At 43.1% G+C, this 14,253-nt stretch overlaps 1 protein-coding gene across 2 annotated transcripts in view; it reads right to left on the minus strand.

Annotated features, from left to right (window-relative positions):
• LOC143988096 (CD109 antigen-like) overlaps positions 1-14,253 on the minus strand; it is a 249,191-nt gene that overhangs the window by 52,865 nt on the left and 182,073 nt on the right. For both annotated transcript variants that reach the window (XM_077487378.1, XM_077487379.1), the window contains one exon: positions 10,059-10,287. In XM_077487378.1, coding sequence (XP_077343504.1) covers positions 10,059-10,287 — 229 coding nt within the window. The remainder of the gene's footprint in view (positions 1-10,058; positions 10,288-14,253) is intronic.

Here is a 14,253-nt window from a genome sequence, read left to right on the forward strand (position 1 = left end):
ATCGGCTGATAGAGGTTACTGCACATAATTAGCACTCAACTCACCCATTGGTTGCTGGGGCTGAGGTGGATGATCATTGGCAGTGCTAGAGGGGGGTGGGGGGGTGGGATATGTGGCAGTGCTAGGGGGGTGGGATGAGTGTCAGTGCTGGTGGGGGGATGGGATGAGTGACAGTGCTGGTGGGCGGGATGGGATCAGTAACAGTGCTTGGGCTGGATGGAAGGCGTGGCAGTGCTGGTAGGGGAATGGGATCAGTGGAAGTGCTCGGGCTGGATGAAAGGCGTGGCAGTGCTGGTAGGGGGATGGGATCAGTGGAAGTGCTCGGGCTGGATGAAAGGAGTGGCAGTGCTGGTAGGGGGATGGGATCAGTGGCAGTGCTTGGGGTGCTTGGGGTGGATGGGAGAAGTGGCAGTGCTTTGGGTGGATGGGAGGAGTGGCAGTGGTGGTGGGGGGATGGGATCAGTGACACTCATTTGCTGACACCTGTCAATCAGTTTCCATTCCGTTCCCACCTCTCAGCTCCCTCCACGTTTCTCCCTCATTCCCCAAGATGGATCTCCTCACACAATGGAGATCTTCTTCAGCTCTCCTTCTTCACTGTACTGGCCCGGGTCATCTGACTCCAGTTTCTGCTCCCTGATGGCATGTCCCATCTGCCTGCAGCTGCAAATTAAATAGTCAGAGAGAATGGGTGGGCAGTCTCCTGTGCAGGTACTATGGTGAGTGTGTACTATCTCCTGAGTCCTGACCCAAGCTAAACTAGTTCTTCTCTTGAGTCAGCAGCACCCCCCCCCCCCTTTCAGTGGCAGGAACACAAGGGCCCAGGTGAAAGTGCTTACTTTGCCACCATGGTAGTCAGTGGTGAAGCTAGACATTCTTTCACATGGGGCAAAGACTCAGTTTGGGGCCCCTCCATCTGAGAGAAAAGTTCTCCATTCAAACACCTCTAGCCCCCTGCCCAGAGAGAGAAGTTCAAGTAAGTAAGTAAGTTCTAATAAATAAATAAACCACATAATTAGGGAATACTGGCTGTGGGGGGTTTTCAAGAAAACTTTTGGAGCTGCAGCTGTGCTCTTGTGATGGCTCTAAAAGCCTGCCTGAAAAACTCCCATAGCCAGAATTGTCCAAGTCTGTTGATAGGACATATGGCGCTCCAGCCATTGATGCTTACCATCACCATCACAAGAACATACTAGGATTCATGCAACACATGTACCGACTAACCAGGTGCCTCAGCGCTAAGCTCCGCTTCATGACAACAGGGAGAAAATTTGCAGTGTTTGAATTTGAGAGTGCCCGCTCTTGCGATGGCAGAGGGTATCAATGCAAGACCAACATCCTAGCAACAGGATGGGGGAACACGTGCTGTGGGAGTTTTTTGGGCAGGCTTATGGAGCTCAGAATGCTGGTGCTTACCTGTGCCATTACAAGAGAACACTCTCCCTGATTCAAACACCCTTAATGCATTCTCTTCAGTTTTTACAGTGGCCAGTTCAATGCCATGACAATAAGGTAGATAGCGCACCGTGATGCCCATCACAAGCTCTTGGATTCAAATGCCACACAAGTGCTGAGCTCCTCACCATGGCAACATCGAAGAAAGTGCATGTGCAGTGTTTAAATCTGAGGGAGCGGACATCATGTGATGAGAGAGGTGAGCAAAAAAGGCTAGTGTTCCATAGCAATGTCCTAGCAACAGGGCAGGCCAGGGAACTCACCAATGGGAGTTTTTTTTGGACAGGCTTCTGGAGGAGTACATGATTCAACATTGTTCATAAGTGCACAGTTCCTTTTTATCTACAGCAGCAGATTTTTGGTAAATTAGACTGACCCTTTTAGTAAACGCACACCCCGTCCCCACTAGTCCTGTGTTTGCAAGGTGAGCTGAGGAGACCTGACAGATAACTGTGCCATGCATACATATTTAGCTGTCTGTTTGGAGTCTGGAGTAAATTCTCTTCCTTCCCCTCACCCTGACCCATCCCGCTCCCGACTAACATGTGCAAGGCTCTCCTCCACATACCAGTGATAGCATATCATCTTGCCAAGTTGTGTATCGCCTCCGAAGAAAGAGTTTCCCAAGTACTGGGGGCATGTCCCCAGCGGGAGTGGCCAGTGTAAGCAGTGATGGCATTGGTGGGTGTGATTAGACGAGCAGAGAAAGTGATACAGTGGAAGAGGCCAGTGTAAGCGGTGATGCCATGGGTGGGTATGGTTAGAAGGGCAGAGGGAGTGATACAGTGTGTTGTGGTGCCCGCCATCTCCTCCACGCTCAATTCCGGAATTGTGCTGTGTGCGGCTCCGCACCCTCCATTGGGGATGACCCTCTAAATGTTCCGGTGGTAGTTGTGCCTCTGGTGTGGGCTCAAGGGGCAGCTGCTTTGGGCCCCACAACAATGACTGGGCCAGTTTGCCTTACGTTAAAGATGGCCCTGGATTTATTAAACCCTTTTGGATGACTTTGGATGAAGTATTCATTCGCATTTCTATCTCCATTTCAAACATAGTAAAATTTATTTTAACCCTCTTCCTGCCAAAGGCCAATTTTCAGCTTTCAGCGCTGTCAAATTTTAAATGACAATTGCACAGTCATGCAACGCTGTACCCAAATTACATTTTTATCATTTTCCCACAAATATAGCTTTTTTATGGTATTTGCAAAAAAAAATACTAAAAGCCCGAAAATGAAAAAAAATAAGTTTTCTTATTTTTTGTAAGTAAATTTTGTAAATAAGTAATTTTTTTCCTTCACTGCTGTGTGCTAATGAGGCGGCACTGATGGACACTAATAGGTTGCACTGATAGGGTGGCACTTATGAGCACTGATTAGGTGGCACTGATGAGGAGGCATTAATATGCCACACTCATGGGTACAGCTAGATAGCACTGATATGCGGCACTGATGAGCACTGATAGGTGGCACTGGTGGGCACTGATAGGGGGCACTGGTGGGTACTGGTAGGCAGCATTTATGGGCAATTATAGTTGGCACAGATAGGCGGCACTGATGAGTACTGTAGGGCAGCATTGATGGGCACTGATAGGTGGCACTGATGAGCAGACACTAATGGGCACTGAAAGGCAGCACTGACTGGCATCGCTGATGGGCATTGATTGGTGTTACTGATGGGCATTGATTGGTGTCACTTTGATGGGCACTGCGAGGCCACATTGATAATCAGGGCACTGATGATCAATGCTCTGATTATCTGTACAGTTTCTGCTGCAAAGAGATGCCCCTGATCGGCTCTCCTCGTCTCACACTCTGTCAGCGTGAGGCGAGGAGATCCGAAAAATGGCACTTCCGTGTTTACATGTGGTTGGCTGTGATTGGAGACAGCCAATCAGATAGACCAAAATTTAGCTTTTTGGTATTAACTCGACTCGCTATGTTTGGTGGAAGAAAAAATTCTGACTATGACTCATAGAATACCATCCCTATAGTCAAACACAAAGGTGGAAACATTATGCTTTAGGGCTGTTTCTCTGCTAAAAGTACAGGCTGACTTTGTCGCATTGAGGGGCCAATGGACAGGGCCATGTATTTTAAAATATTGGATGAGAACCTTCTTCCCTCAGCCAGAACACCGAAGATGGGTCGTGGATGGGTCTTCCAGCATGACAATGACCCAAAATATACCACCAAGGAGTGGCTCAAGAAGAAGCACATTAAAGTCATGGAGTGGCCAGGCCAGTCTCCAACCTTAATCCTATAGAACATTTATGGAGGGAGCTGAAACTTCAAGTTACCAAGATACAGCCAGGAAACCTTATGGATTTAGAGAAGATCTGTGAAAAAAAAAGTGGACCAAAATCCCTCCTGAGATGTGTGCAAACCTGGTCACTAACTACAAGAAACGTCTTACATCTGTGCTTGCCAACAAGGGTTTCTCCACCAAGTACTACGTTTTTTCTTTGGGATCAAATACTTATTTTACTCACTGAACTGCATCCTAATTTATAGCATTTGTTCTATGTGTTTATTTTTCTAGATTTTTGATATTCTGTCTGTATCATTTAAAATACACCTATGATAAAAATGATAGACCTTTCATTTCTTTGTAAGGGAGCAAATCTGCAGGGGATAACATCATTATTTTCCCCACTGTATACACAAACATTTTGCCTTTCCTTTCTATTTTAAACTGAATGGGTTGTTTAACAAGGTACATATACCGTATTTATCGACGTATAACGCGAGCCGGCGTATAACACGCACCCCAATTTAAGAGGGAAGTTTCAGGGAAAAAAATAAACCACTTTGAAGCAAAATAATGGTCAGTGAGCATTAGTGTAGCCTGATCTGTGCCCATCTGCAGCTTCAGTACAGCCTGATCTGTGCCCACCTGCAGTCTAATCATTGCCTATCTGCAGCCTAATAAGTGCCCATGTGCAGTCTAATCAGTGCCCATCTGCAGTCTAATCAGTGCCCATTTTCAGCCTTGCTCCTCACAGCAGCCTGATTAGTGCCAATCTGCAGCATTGCTCCTCACTGCAGCCTGATTAGTGCCCACCTGCAGCGTTGCTCCTCACTGCAGCCTGATCAGTGTCCATCTGCAGCCTTGCCCAAATATAGGCTGCCACCGAGGGGAAGGAGGGGACGAGTACTGCCGATCTCCTGTGTACTCGGCTCGGTGTCACGCCCAGTCCCGCCCCTTTGCCTGGAGCCTATGATGGACATAAGGTCCAATGCTGGGATGTCAATGCTAGGAGATGTCCAGGGGGTGGGACTGAGCGTGACTGCAAACCGAGCCGAGTACACAGGAGATCCGGCTCTATTTCGGCAGTGCTCGTCCCCTCCTTCCCCTCGGTGGCAGCCTATATTGGCATATAACACGCACACACAATTTTCCCCCTATTTTAAGGGGGGAAAAGTGTGTGTTATACGCTGATAAATACGGTACTTTAAGGCCAGAGGTACCTGGATAACAAAACTAGCAGCAAAGAATTTCAAATCCCTTAAAAGCTAAACAGTTCCATTAAGCTAAATAGTGCCTAATGTTCATTATTAGCAAAACACATCATGACACAAGCTTGTGAACCCAGAAAATGTTAAGCAAACTCATTCAATACAGTATGAGAGGCTTTGTATGTATACTGTATATACAAAAGAGTGCTAGCTAGTTGTTATTTTAATACATTCCATCCAATTAGCAAACATGGCTATATATATATATACTGTATATATACATACATACACACACAATGCTGTGAAAAAGAATTAGCCCCTTTCTGATTTTTTATGTTTTGCATATTTGTCACATTTAAATGACTCAGATCATCAAATAAATTTTATTATTACACAAAGATAATCTGAGTAAATACAAAATGCAGTTTTCAAATGATGGTTTAATTTATTAAGGCAAAAAAGCTATCCAAACCTGCCTGGCTTTATGCGAAAAAGTAATTGCCCCTAAACCTAATAACTGGTTGTGCCACCCGGCAACAACTGCAATCAAGCGTTTGTGATAACTGGCAATGAGTCTTTCACATTGCTGTGGAGTAATTTTGGCCCACTCTTCTTTGCAGAATTTTTTAATTCAGCCAAATTGGAGGGTTTTCCAGTTTGAACGGCCTGTGTAAGGTCATTAAACAGCATCCCAATTGGATTTAAGTCTGGGCTTTGACTAGGCCACTCCAAAACCTACATTTTGGTTTGTTTGAACCATTTGGAGGTAGACTTGCTATTGTGTTTCAGATCATTGTCCTGCTGCATAACCCAAGTGCACTTGAGCTTGAGGTCACAAACTGGTGGCCGGACATTCTCCTTTAGGATTTTTCTGGTAGAGCTCAGAATTCATGGTTCCATCAATTATGGTAAGTCGTCTAAGTCCTGCAGCTGGAAAGCAGGCCCAGAACATCACACTACCACCACCATGTCTGACTGTTGATATGATATTCTTGTTATGAAATGCTGTATTCGTTTTATGCCAGATGAAACGGGATGCAACATCTTCCAAAAAGTAAAATTTTTGTCTCATCAATCCACAGAATATTTGTCTAAAAGTCTTTGGGATAATAAAGATGTTTTTTGGTGAATGTGAGATGGGCCTTTGTGTTCTTTTTGGTCAGCAGTGGCTTTGGCCTTGGAACTCTCCCATGGATGCCCTTTTTGCCCAGTCTCTTTCTTATTGTTGAATCATGAACACTGATCTTACCTGAGGCAAGGGAAGCCTGCAGTTCTTTAGATGTTGTTCTGGGTTCTTTTATGACTTCCTGGATGAGTCATTGTCATGCTCTTGGAGTAATTTTTGTGGGCCGGCCACTCCTGGGAAGGTTCACCACTGTTCCAAGTTATCTCCTTTTGTGGATAATGGCTCTCCCCATGGTTCACTGAAGTTCCAAATCCTTAGAAATGGATTTGAAACCTTTTCTAGACCGATACATGTGCATTACTTTGTTTCTAATCTGTTCTTGAATTTTTTTAGATTGTGGCATGATGTGTGGCTTTTTGTGATCTGTTAGCGTGCTTCACTTTGTCAGACATCTTCTATGTATGTGATTTCTTGATTCAACAGGTCTGACAGTAATCAGGCCTGGGTGTGGCAAGTGAAATTTAACTCAGCTTTCAAAAAAATTGTGGTTATTCACAGTTCATTCATGATTCAGCATGGGAGGGGGCAATTACTTTTTCACATAGGGCCAGGCAGGTTTGAACAGTTGTTTTCCCTTAATAATTGAAATAATAATTTAAAAACTGCATCTTGGATTTACTCTGGTTACTTTGTATAATATTAAAATTTGTTTGATGATCTGAATCATTTAAATGTGAGAAATATGCAAACAAATGTAAAATCAGGAAGGGTGCAAATAAATTTTCACAGCACAATATATATATAAAATGGACCTCCAGAGGAACTAAAGTTGCAGATATAAACAACCAAAAGAATGTGTCAATCATTGAATATTTGTAATCAATGTATAGGGTGGGGAATTCTAAAGCACAATACGCATGACTAACTTAAGCATACCTTTATGGTTTGAGGCAAAGTCCCTTATAGAATAATTCAAGGCATGGCTATATTATACAGTTATATTATTATACAGTTACATTGATCCAGCTTGGACCAATGTAACTATGTATATTCTATACCTGGCTCATGCGACTGGAAGCTGAAAATCACTGAAGAAGACACTGATACATTCAGAGGATGGTTTAATTTTTAAACAAATGCAAAATGTTCTTTGATTGGAAAAGGCAGATAACATGAGGTCACTGCCTCACTTCTCTGTCTTGTCCAATCACAGAACGCTTTACATTCATTGCGAAAATGAACGCCTGTGGCCAACCCCCCTGTGTTAAGTAAACAGGAGTACAGCTGCCCAACAGTGGAGTCTAAAACAAGTGGAGATCACTGAAGAAGAAGTGTCCAGCTTCCAAGGGTATCAGCCAGGTATAGGGTAATTATTTACATTGGTCCAAGCTGGACACATGAACAATTGTATGGCATGCATCTTCCTATTTTACCTAATTTACAGTAAGAATGTTTACAATGTTGCTGTAAAAGGAAAAAGTGATGCCCAGAGCCTAGCTACAGTTTCACTTAAAACTTTGCCCACTAATCAGCCCCTCCTCAATCTAAGCCTCTTGACTACTGAAACACAATTGGAAATGCATTTTACCATGCCTCGGAGCTCATGTGGATCAAGTACTATGTTGAGTATTATAAACAAGTATTACATAAACATAAATAATGTAAGTAACATTATAATCAGTTGGGGGATGGTTCAACCCGAGCATGAATTCGGGCTGAACATTGGCTGTTCACCCGTTTGGCGAACATCTGAATTGTCAGGGCATTTGACCAATTGTTTGCACAGTGCATTGGAAGCCCTGATTGGCTGAAGCAATAAAGGATTTGCCCAATCAGGGCACAGAACACTGTCAGAGCCATGATTGGAGAAAGTAATAATGACTGTGCCCAATCATGGCTTATTTCTCATAGACCCACTATAAAAGGCTCCTTCCCAGAGCAGCCATTTGCAGTGTGATATTGAAGTGGAGATAGATAGAACAGGGCTCTGTTCATTGCTACTAGAAAGTTAGTGTGCTATAATGTGCTATTGTGATTCTATTGTATAGAGTGTAGAGTGTAGGTGAAGTGTAAATATAGTGATAGTGCAGCGTGAGTGTAGTGTGACCATTCATATTTACTTTAGAGTCAGTTTAGTGTGAATATAGTGATAGTGCAGTGTGAGTGTAGTGTGACCATTCATTTTTACTTTAGTGTCAGTTTAGTGTTTTGGGCCAGGTTTACTGCAGTATATTGAGGTGCGTTAGTGCACGTTTACTGCAGTACATTGACGTACGTTAGTGTATATTTACTGCAGTATTTTGAACTACATTAGTTCACGTTTACTGCAGTATATTGAGGTGTATCAGTGCACGTTTACTGCAGTATATTGATGTGCATTAGTGCACACTTACTGCAGTATATTGAGGTGTATCAGTGCATGTTTACTGCAGTATATTGATGTGCATTAGTGCACACTTACTGCAGTATATTGACGTGCATTAGTGCACATTTACTGACTGCAGTATATTGAACTGCATTGGTGCATGTTCACTGCAGTATATTGAATTGCGCAGTGCACATTTACTGCAGTACATTGAACTGCATCAGTGGACATTTACTGCCGTACATTGAACTGCATCAGTGCACGTTTACTGCAGTACATTGAACTGCATCAATGCATGTTTACTGTAGTATATTGATGTGTGTTAGTGCGCGTTTACTGCAGTATATTGGACTGCGTTAGCGTTATTTGGCTCCAAACTTTCTCGATGTTTGAGAGTTATGGCTCGAACCCAACAGGGGGCCATTCGGACCATCTCCAATTCCAATGTATTGACAAAATTCAGGGCCTCCCTCTTCTGCCTTAGGAGAAGGAGATTGTGCTGCATCCAGCAGCCCATTATATTGTGGTTTATTGTTATGATTTGTGTCTTGGTACATACCACCCCACCTCCCCATGTCATGCACTAATTAGACTAGCTCTTATTTGCCACTCCTTGCTATGAATCCCCATACAATTAGAAGGCTTATGGTTTGATAGTGCTCTTTCACCTGCAAGACAACAAGTCTGCAATAAACTACACTGGAGTCTTCTAAGCCCTTGTACACACGATCGGACATTCCGACAACAAAATCCGTCGGCTTTTGTCCAACAATTTTGTCCGAAACTGGTGTTGCATACACACGGTCGGACAAAGTTGTCGGAAAATCCGATCGTTCGTAACGTGATGGCGTTTTTTAGTTACGTCAGGACTACGTTCAGGCTAGTAGCCAATAGCTTTGGTCTAGGAATTTGATCTGAGCATGCGTGGCACTTTGTCCGATCGTAATTCTCTACAAACGAGATGGAAAATTTTTATATCCAGCTCTCAAACTTTGTTGGTCGGACATTCCGACAGAAAAAGTCAGATGAAGCCCACACACGGTCAGATTATCCGACAACACGGTTCACACCGTGTGTACAAGGGCTTAGAGAGCTGATGCAGTTTGTGGATTCTACCATCTCAGCAAGATGCCATACTATCTGCAAAGACTGTGTCTCAGGAAGTATGTTCAATTGCATAAAGCAGTTTTTGAAGCAGAACATAGCAAATGCAAAGTTTCTCTCTCTTTCAGTGTAAATCCGTCAACTATTCTGCTCCTTTCTGTGAAGGGAAGTGTACTCTACACAGTATAATACCAAAAGATCTACCGATTATAGAGGATAAATACACAATAGGCAAACATCCTGTATCTGTATCTGTATCTCAACTATTATGGACATGAGAGCTGCTACGTTGGTCCAGTGCTTTCTGCTTTTTGCAGGGGTAGGTTTTTATACATAGTACAAACAGTGGAGCTTTCAAGTGGGTCATAGAGGTCATGTGACCAGCTGCTACTTAGGTTAAGGCCTACTGTTCCCAAAGACAGTGTTTCTATTTGGAGGTCCATGTATACCACATGTTGGTGGATACCTTTATTGGTGGATATAAAGTAAGGTTGAAATATTTCTAAATGGAACATTTTTTTTGTTTGACAGTTATATAGAAATTGATCTCTTACCAGGAGCCCAGGGTATTCAATAAGAGCTGCCATTATATATGCAGTTAAAGTAACTGGACTATATTGACCTCCTTGAAGCTGAGTATTTATTACTCTGCCAGGTTCCCAAAATTCTCCATTTTTTTTCTGATGCTTCAGTAGCCATGTCAGCGTATCATGTAATACTACAGGATCAACCAGTATAAATTGACGAGCTTTTAAAAAGCATCGTAAGACAAATGCAGATAACCTAAAAAAAATAAAAAAAAATAACTTGTCACACACAAAACTTACAAAACCACAGTTAGTACAAAAAAGCTAATCTGGTTCTATACAATTAGTCTCCTAAAAGAACAATACCTAAATAAGTGACTAATTATAGAAAAACCGACATCTGCTGAATCATATAAACAAAAGTTAATTTGTAACTGTGCTATTTTAACACCAAAATACAGACTCTTAAGAATTTATATTCATTTTACTACCCTGTTTCCCCGATAGTAAGACACCCCCGATTGTAAGACGTATCAGGAGTTTCAGAGGGGTTGGCTAATATAAGCCGTACCCCGAAAGTAAGACATATGTCTTACTTTCGGGGAAACACGGGGGTATTGCCGCCTCCCTCTCATCTAGCTGCGCGCCGCCTCCTGCCCACGTCCGCACCGTCCCCCTCTCCATACGTCGCCACGTCTGCCATTTCCCTCTGATCTTAATGAGCGCCGCCTCCTACCCACGCCTGAGCCGCCCCCCTCTCCATACGTCACCGCGCCGTCCCCTGCACTTGTCACTGCCGCCTCCTGCTTAAAATACGGTAATGCACACAGTATTAATCATACATCAGTAAAACATACACACTGGCATACTGGGGTATCATCTGCTGTATGTAACCCAGTGGGTATCAGCAGGTGTTACACTGGATTAAATACAGCAGGTGGTACTGTATCACACATAAATCTGTTTTATCTTCCAGTATTCCACTGTTCGTTCTTACCATTTTTCATTGTTTTACATGTTATGCAATGTTGTAACAAGACATTCTTGGCACTTCCTTTTATAAAACTGTTTTGTGGTGAATACAATACTGTTCAGGTTGTTAATAAATGTTAATTTTATGGTTAAAACAAAAAATTCAACAATTTTTTTCCAATATAAGACATCCCCCGAAAGTAAGACATAGTGGGGCTTTTGGGGATAAAAAGAAAGTAAGACACTGTCTTACTTTCGGGGAAACACGGTATCAACAGTATCTACATATAAATCCAGCTTTCATGAGCGACTTGAACTGTAATGTTAACTAGAAATTGTGCATAAAAAAAATCCACTGGCTGTATTATTTCCAACAAAGGTTGGAAATCACAGATTATTTCAATGGTGATCCCAGTGTAGGAAAGAATTATTCAATCTCAGGGAGTGTAAGAAGACACAAGGCCACACAATGAGATTGGAGGAGAAGCGGTTTAACCTTAAGCTGCATAAGGGGTTTTCACTATCAGAGTGATAAGGATGTGGAACTCTCTTCCATAATTGGTTGTGTCAGCCAGGAGTATTGATATTTCGAACCACCTGCCGAGCGGCTCACGTCGATATACACCAACAGAATGGCACAACTGGGCAAAACAACGTATGGGTACGTTGTTCCCTTTAAGAGCCTAACGGAGGCACGCTTCCGTTGGCCACCTGCCATCGTGGGCACGAGAGATAGCACGGGAATTTGTTTGTGTGAACACACAAATCCCTGTTCTGTCAGGGGTGAGGAGACATATTGTTTGATCATAGTATGTATGAACAGCGATATGTCTCTTTCCCCAAGTCAGTCCTATCCCCATACAGTTATAACACACACTAGGGAACACATTTAAGCCCTTGATTACCTCCTAGTGTTAACCCCTTCCATGCCAGTGACATTTACACAGTAATCAGTGCATTTTTATAGCACTGATCGCTGTATAGATGTTAATGGTCCCAAAAATGTGTGAAAAGTGTCCGATCTGTCTGCCGCAATGTCGCAGTACCACTAAAAATCGCTGATCACCGCCATTACTAGTAAAAGGGAAAAAAATCTATAAATGCTTATTGCGTTTTGTTTTTTTTTACCAAAAATATGTAGAAGAATATATATTGGCCTAAACTGATGAAGAAATTTGTTTTTTAAAAACATTTTTGGGGATATTTATTATGGCAAAAAGTCAAAAATATTGTTGTTTTATTTTTCAAAATTTAAGCTTTTTTTGTTTATAGTGCAAAATATAAGATAACACAGATACCACCAAAAGAAAGCTATATTTTTGTATGCAAATTTAGTTTATGTACAGCATTGCATGACTGCATAATTGTTATACCATGCAGTCTGTACAGCAGAGCTTAGAATGGGATTGAGAGAAGGACCAAATCTGCTCTGTGTCAGTGCAAGACCAGACAGTGCTGTGCTGTAAGGCAGAACTAAGTACCGTATTTTTCGGACGATAAGGCGCACCGGATTATAAGGCGCACTAGCAACGACCGGCTAATATAATGGATATTTCCATATATAAGGCGCATCGGACTATAAGGCGCACTGGATTATAAGGCGCATTTAATGAAACACAACTCGGATGCGGTACTGTAAGTCAAATTTTATTCAACTCTTTAGCAATAACCATAAAATGGTCTATAACAATAACTCTTAACACTGTTCAATTAAATACAAAACCAGACACTCACTTTTTCACTTTATTCTTCAATAACTCTTAACACTGTTCAGTTACCGGTGAATACCGTACAAAACCAGACACTCACTTTTTCACTTTATTCTTCTCCCGCAAATCCATCAAATTCTTCATCTTCAGTGTCTGAGTTTAACAATTGGGCGATTTCGGCATCAAGCACGCCCGTATCCCTCTCATCATTCTCATCAGTATCCGAGTCAGGCTCGTTGCTGTCATCGGTACCGGTACTTAGCTGTTCAGTGATAATTCCGGACTTCTTGAAAGCTCGGATTACACTGGTGACTGATACCTTCGCCCAGGCATCCACGATCCACTGGCAGATAGTGGCGTAACTCGCCCGGCATTGCCTCCCTGTGTTGGTGAATGTGTGTTCGCCTTCTGTCATCCAATGCTCCCACGCAGCTCGCAGTTTAACTTTAAACGACCTGTTGACACCTATATCTAGTGGCTGCAGTTCTTTGGTTAATCCACCCGGAATGATGGCAAGCACCGAATTAGTTTTCTTCACTTGGGCTTTGACAGTATCTGTCAGATGGGCGCGCATGGAGTCACAGACCAATAGGGATGGAGATTCGTGGAAAAAGACACCCGGTCTCTTGACGTAAACCTCTCTCAGCCACTCACTCATCTTCTCCTCGTCCATCCAGCCCTTCGGGTTAGCCTTGATGATGATGCCAACCGGAAACTTTTCTTTTGGCAGAGTCTTCCTCTTGAAAATTACCATGGGTGGTAGTTTCTGGCCATTAGCCTGGCAACCGAGAACTACAGTGAAGGATGACTTTTCGTTTCCTGTAGTGCGTATAGATACCGTACTGGTCCCTGTTCTCTCGACAGTACGGTTTACAGGGATATCAAAGGTAAGGGGGACCTCGTCCATGTTGGTGATGTGCTCTGGTCGGATTTTCTGTTCATTGATCTTGTTCTTGCAGTAGGTATGGAAAATGGCCAGCTTTTCTTCGTAATCCTTTGGCAGTTGCTGTGACATAGTGGTTCTTGTGCGGATAGAGAGATTCCGCCTTTTCATGAAACGGAAGCACCAAGAGGGACCTCCTCAAAAGTCGTTGATCTCCATGTCGCGTGCGATCGCTGTTGCTTTGAGTCGAATAGAGACAGTAGAGACGCTTCTACCTGCGGTTCTCTGTTCAATAACCCACTGTTCAATTTTGTCCTCCAACCGTGGCCATCTTGCTTTGTTTCCTCGGAAACTCAGTTTGGTCTTCTTTACCTGGCGCAGGGCATCTTCTTGCTTCCTCCACTTTCGTACCATTGATTCATTAATGTTGAATTCTCTCCCAGCTACTCTATTTCCATGCTCTACTGCATGACTGATAGCCTTCAGTTTGAAATCCGCTTCGTAAGCATGTCTCTTAACAGGAGCCATTTTTGGGGCAGCGGGTATACCGTAGAAAATGAACGAATGAATGCGCACACCTCCTGACTAAGATGGCCGTAATGCCCAATCCAAGCAGTGCAGCTTCGTGAGCATTACGGCCATCTTAGTCAGGAGGTGT

This window comes from Lithobates pipiens, unplaced genomic scaffold, assembly GCF_037356315.1.
Source record: "Lithobates pipiens isolate NorthernLeopardFrog02 unplaced genomic scaffold, aLitPip1_a1.2 Scaffold_18, whole genome shotgun sequence".
Classification (NCBI taxonomy): domain Eukaryota; kingdom Metazoa; phylum Chordata; class Amphibia; order Anura; family Ranidae; genus Lithobates; species Lithobates pipiens.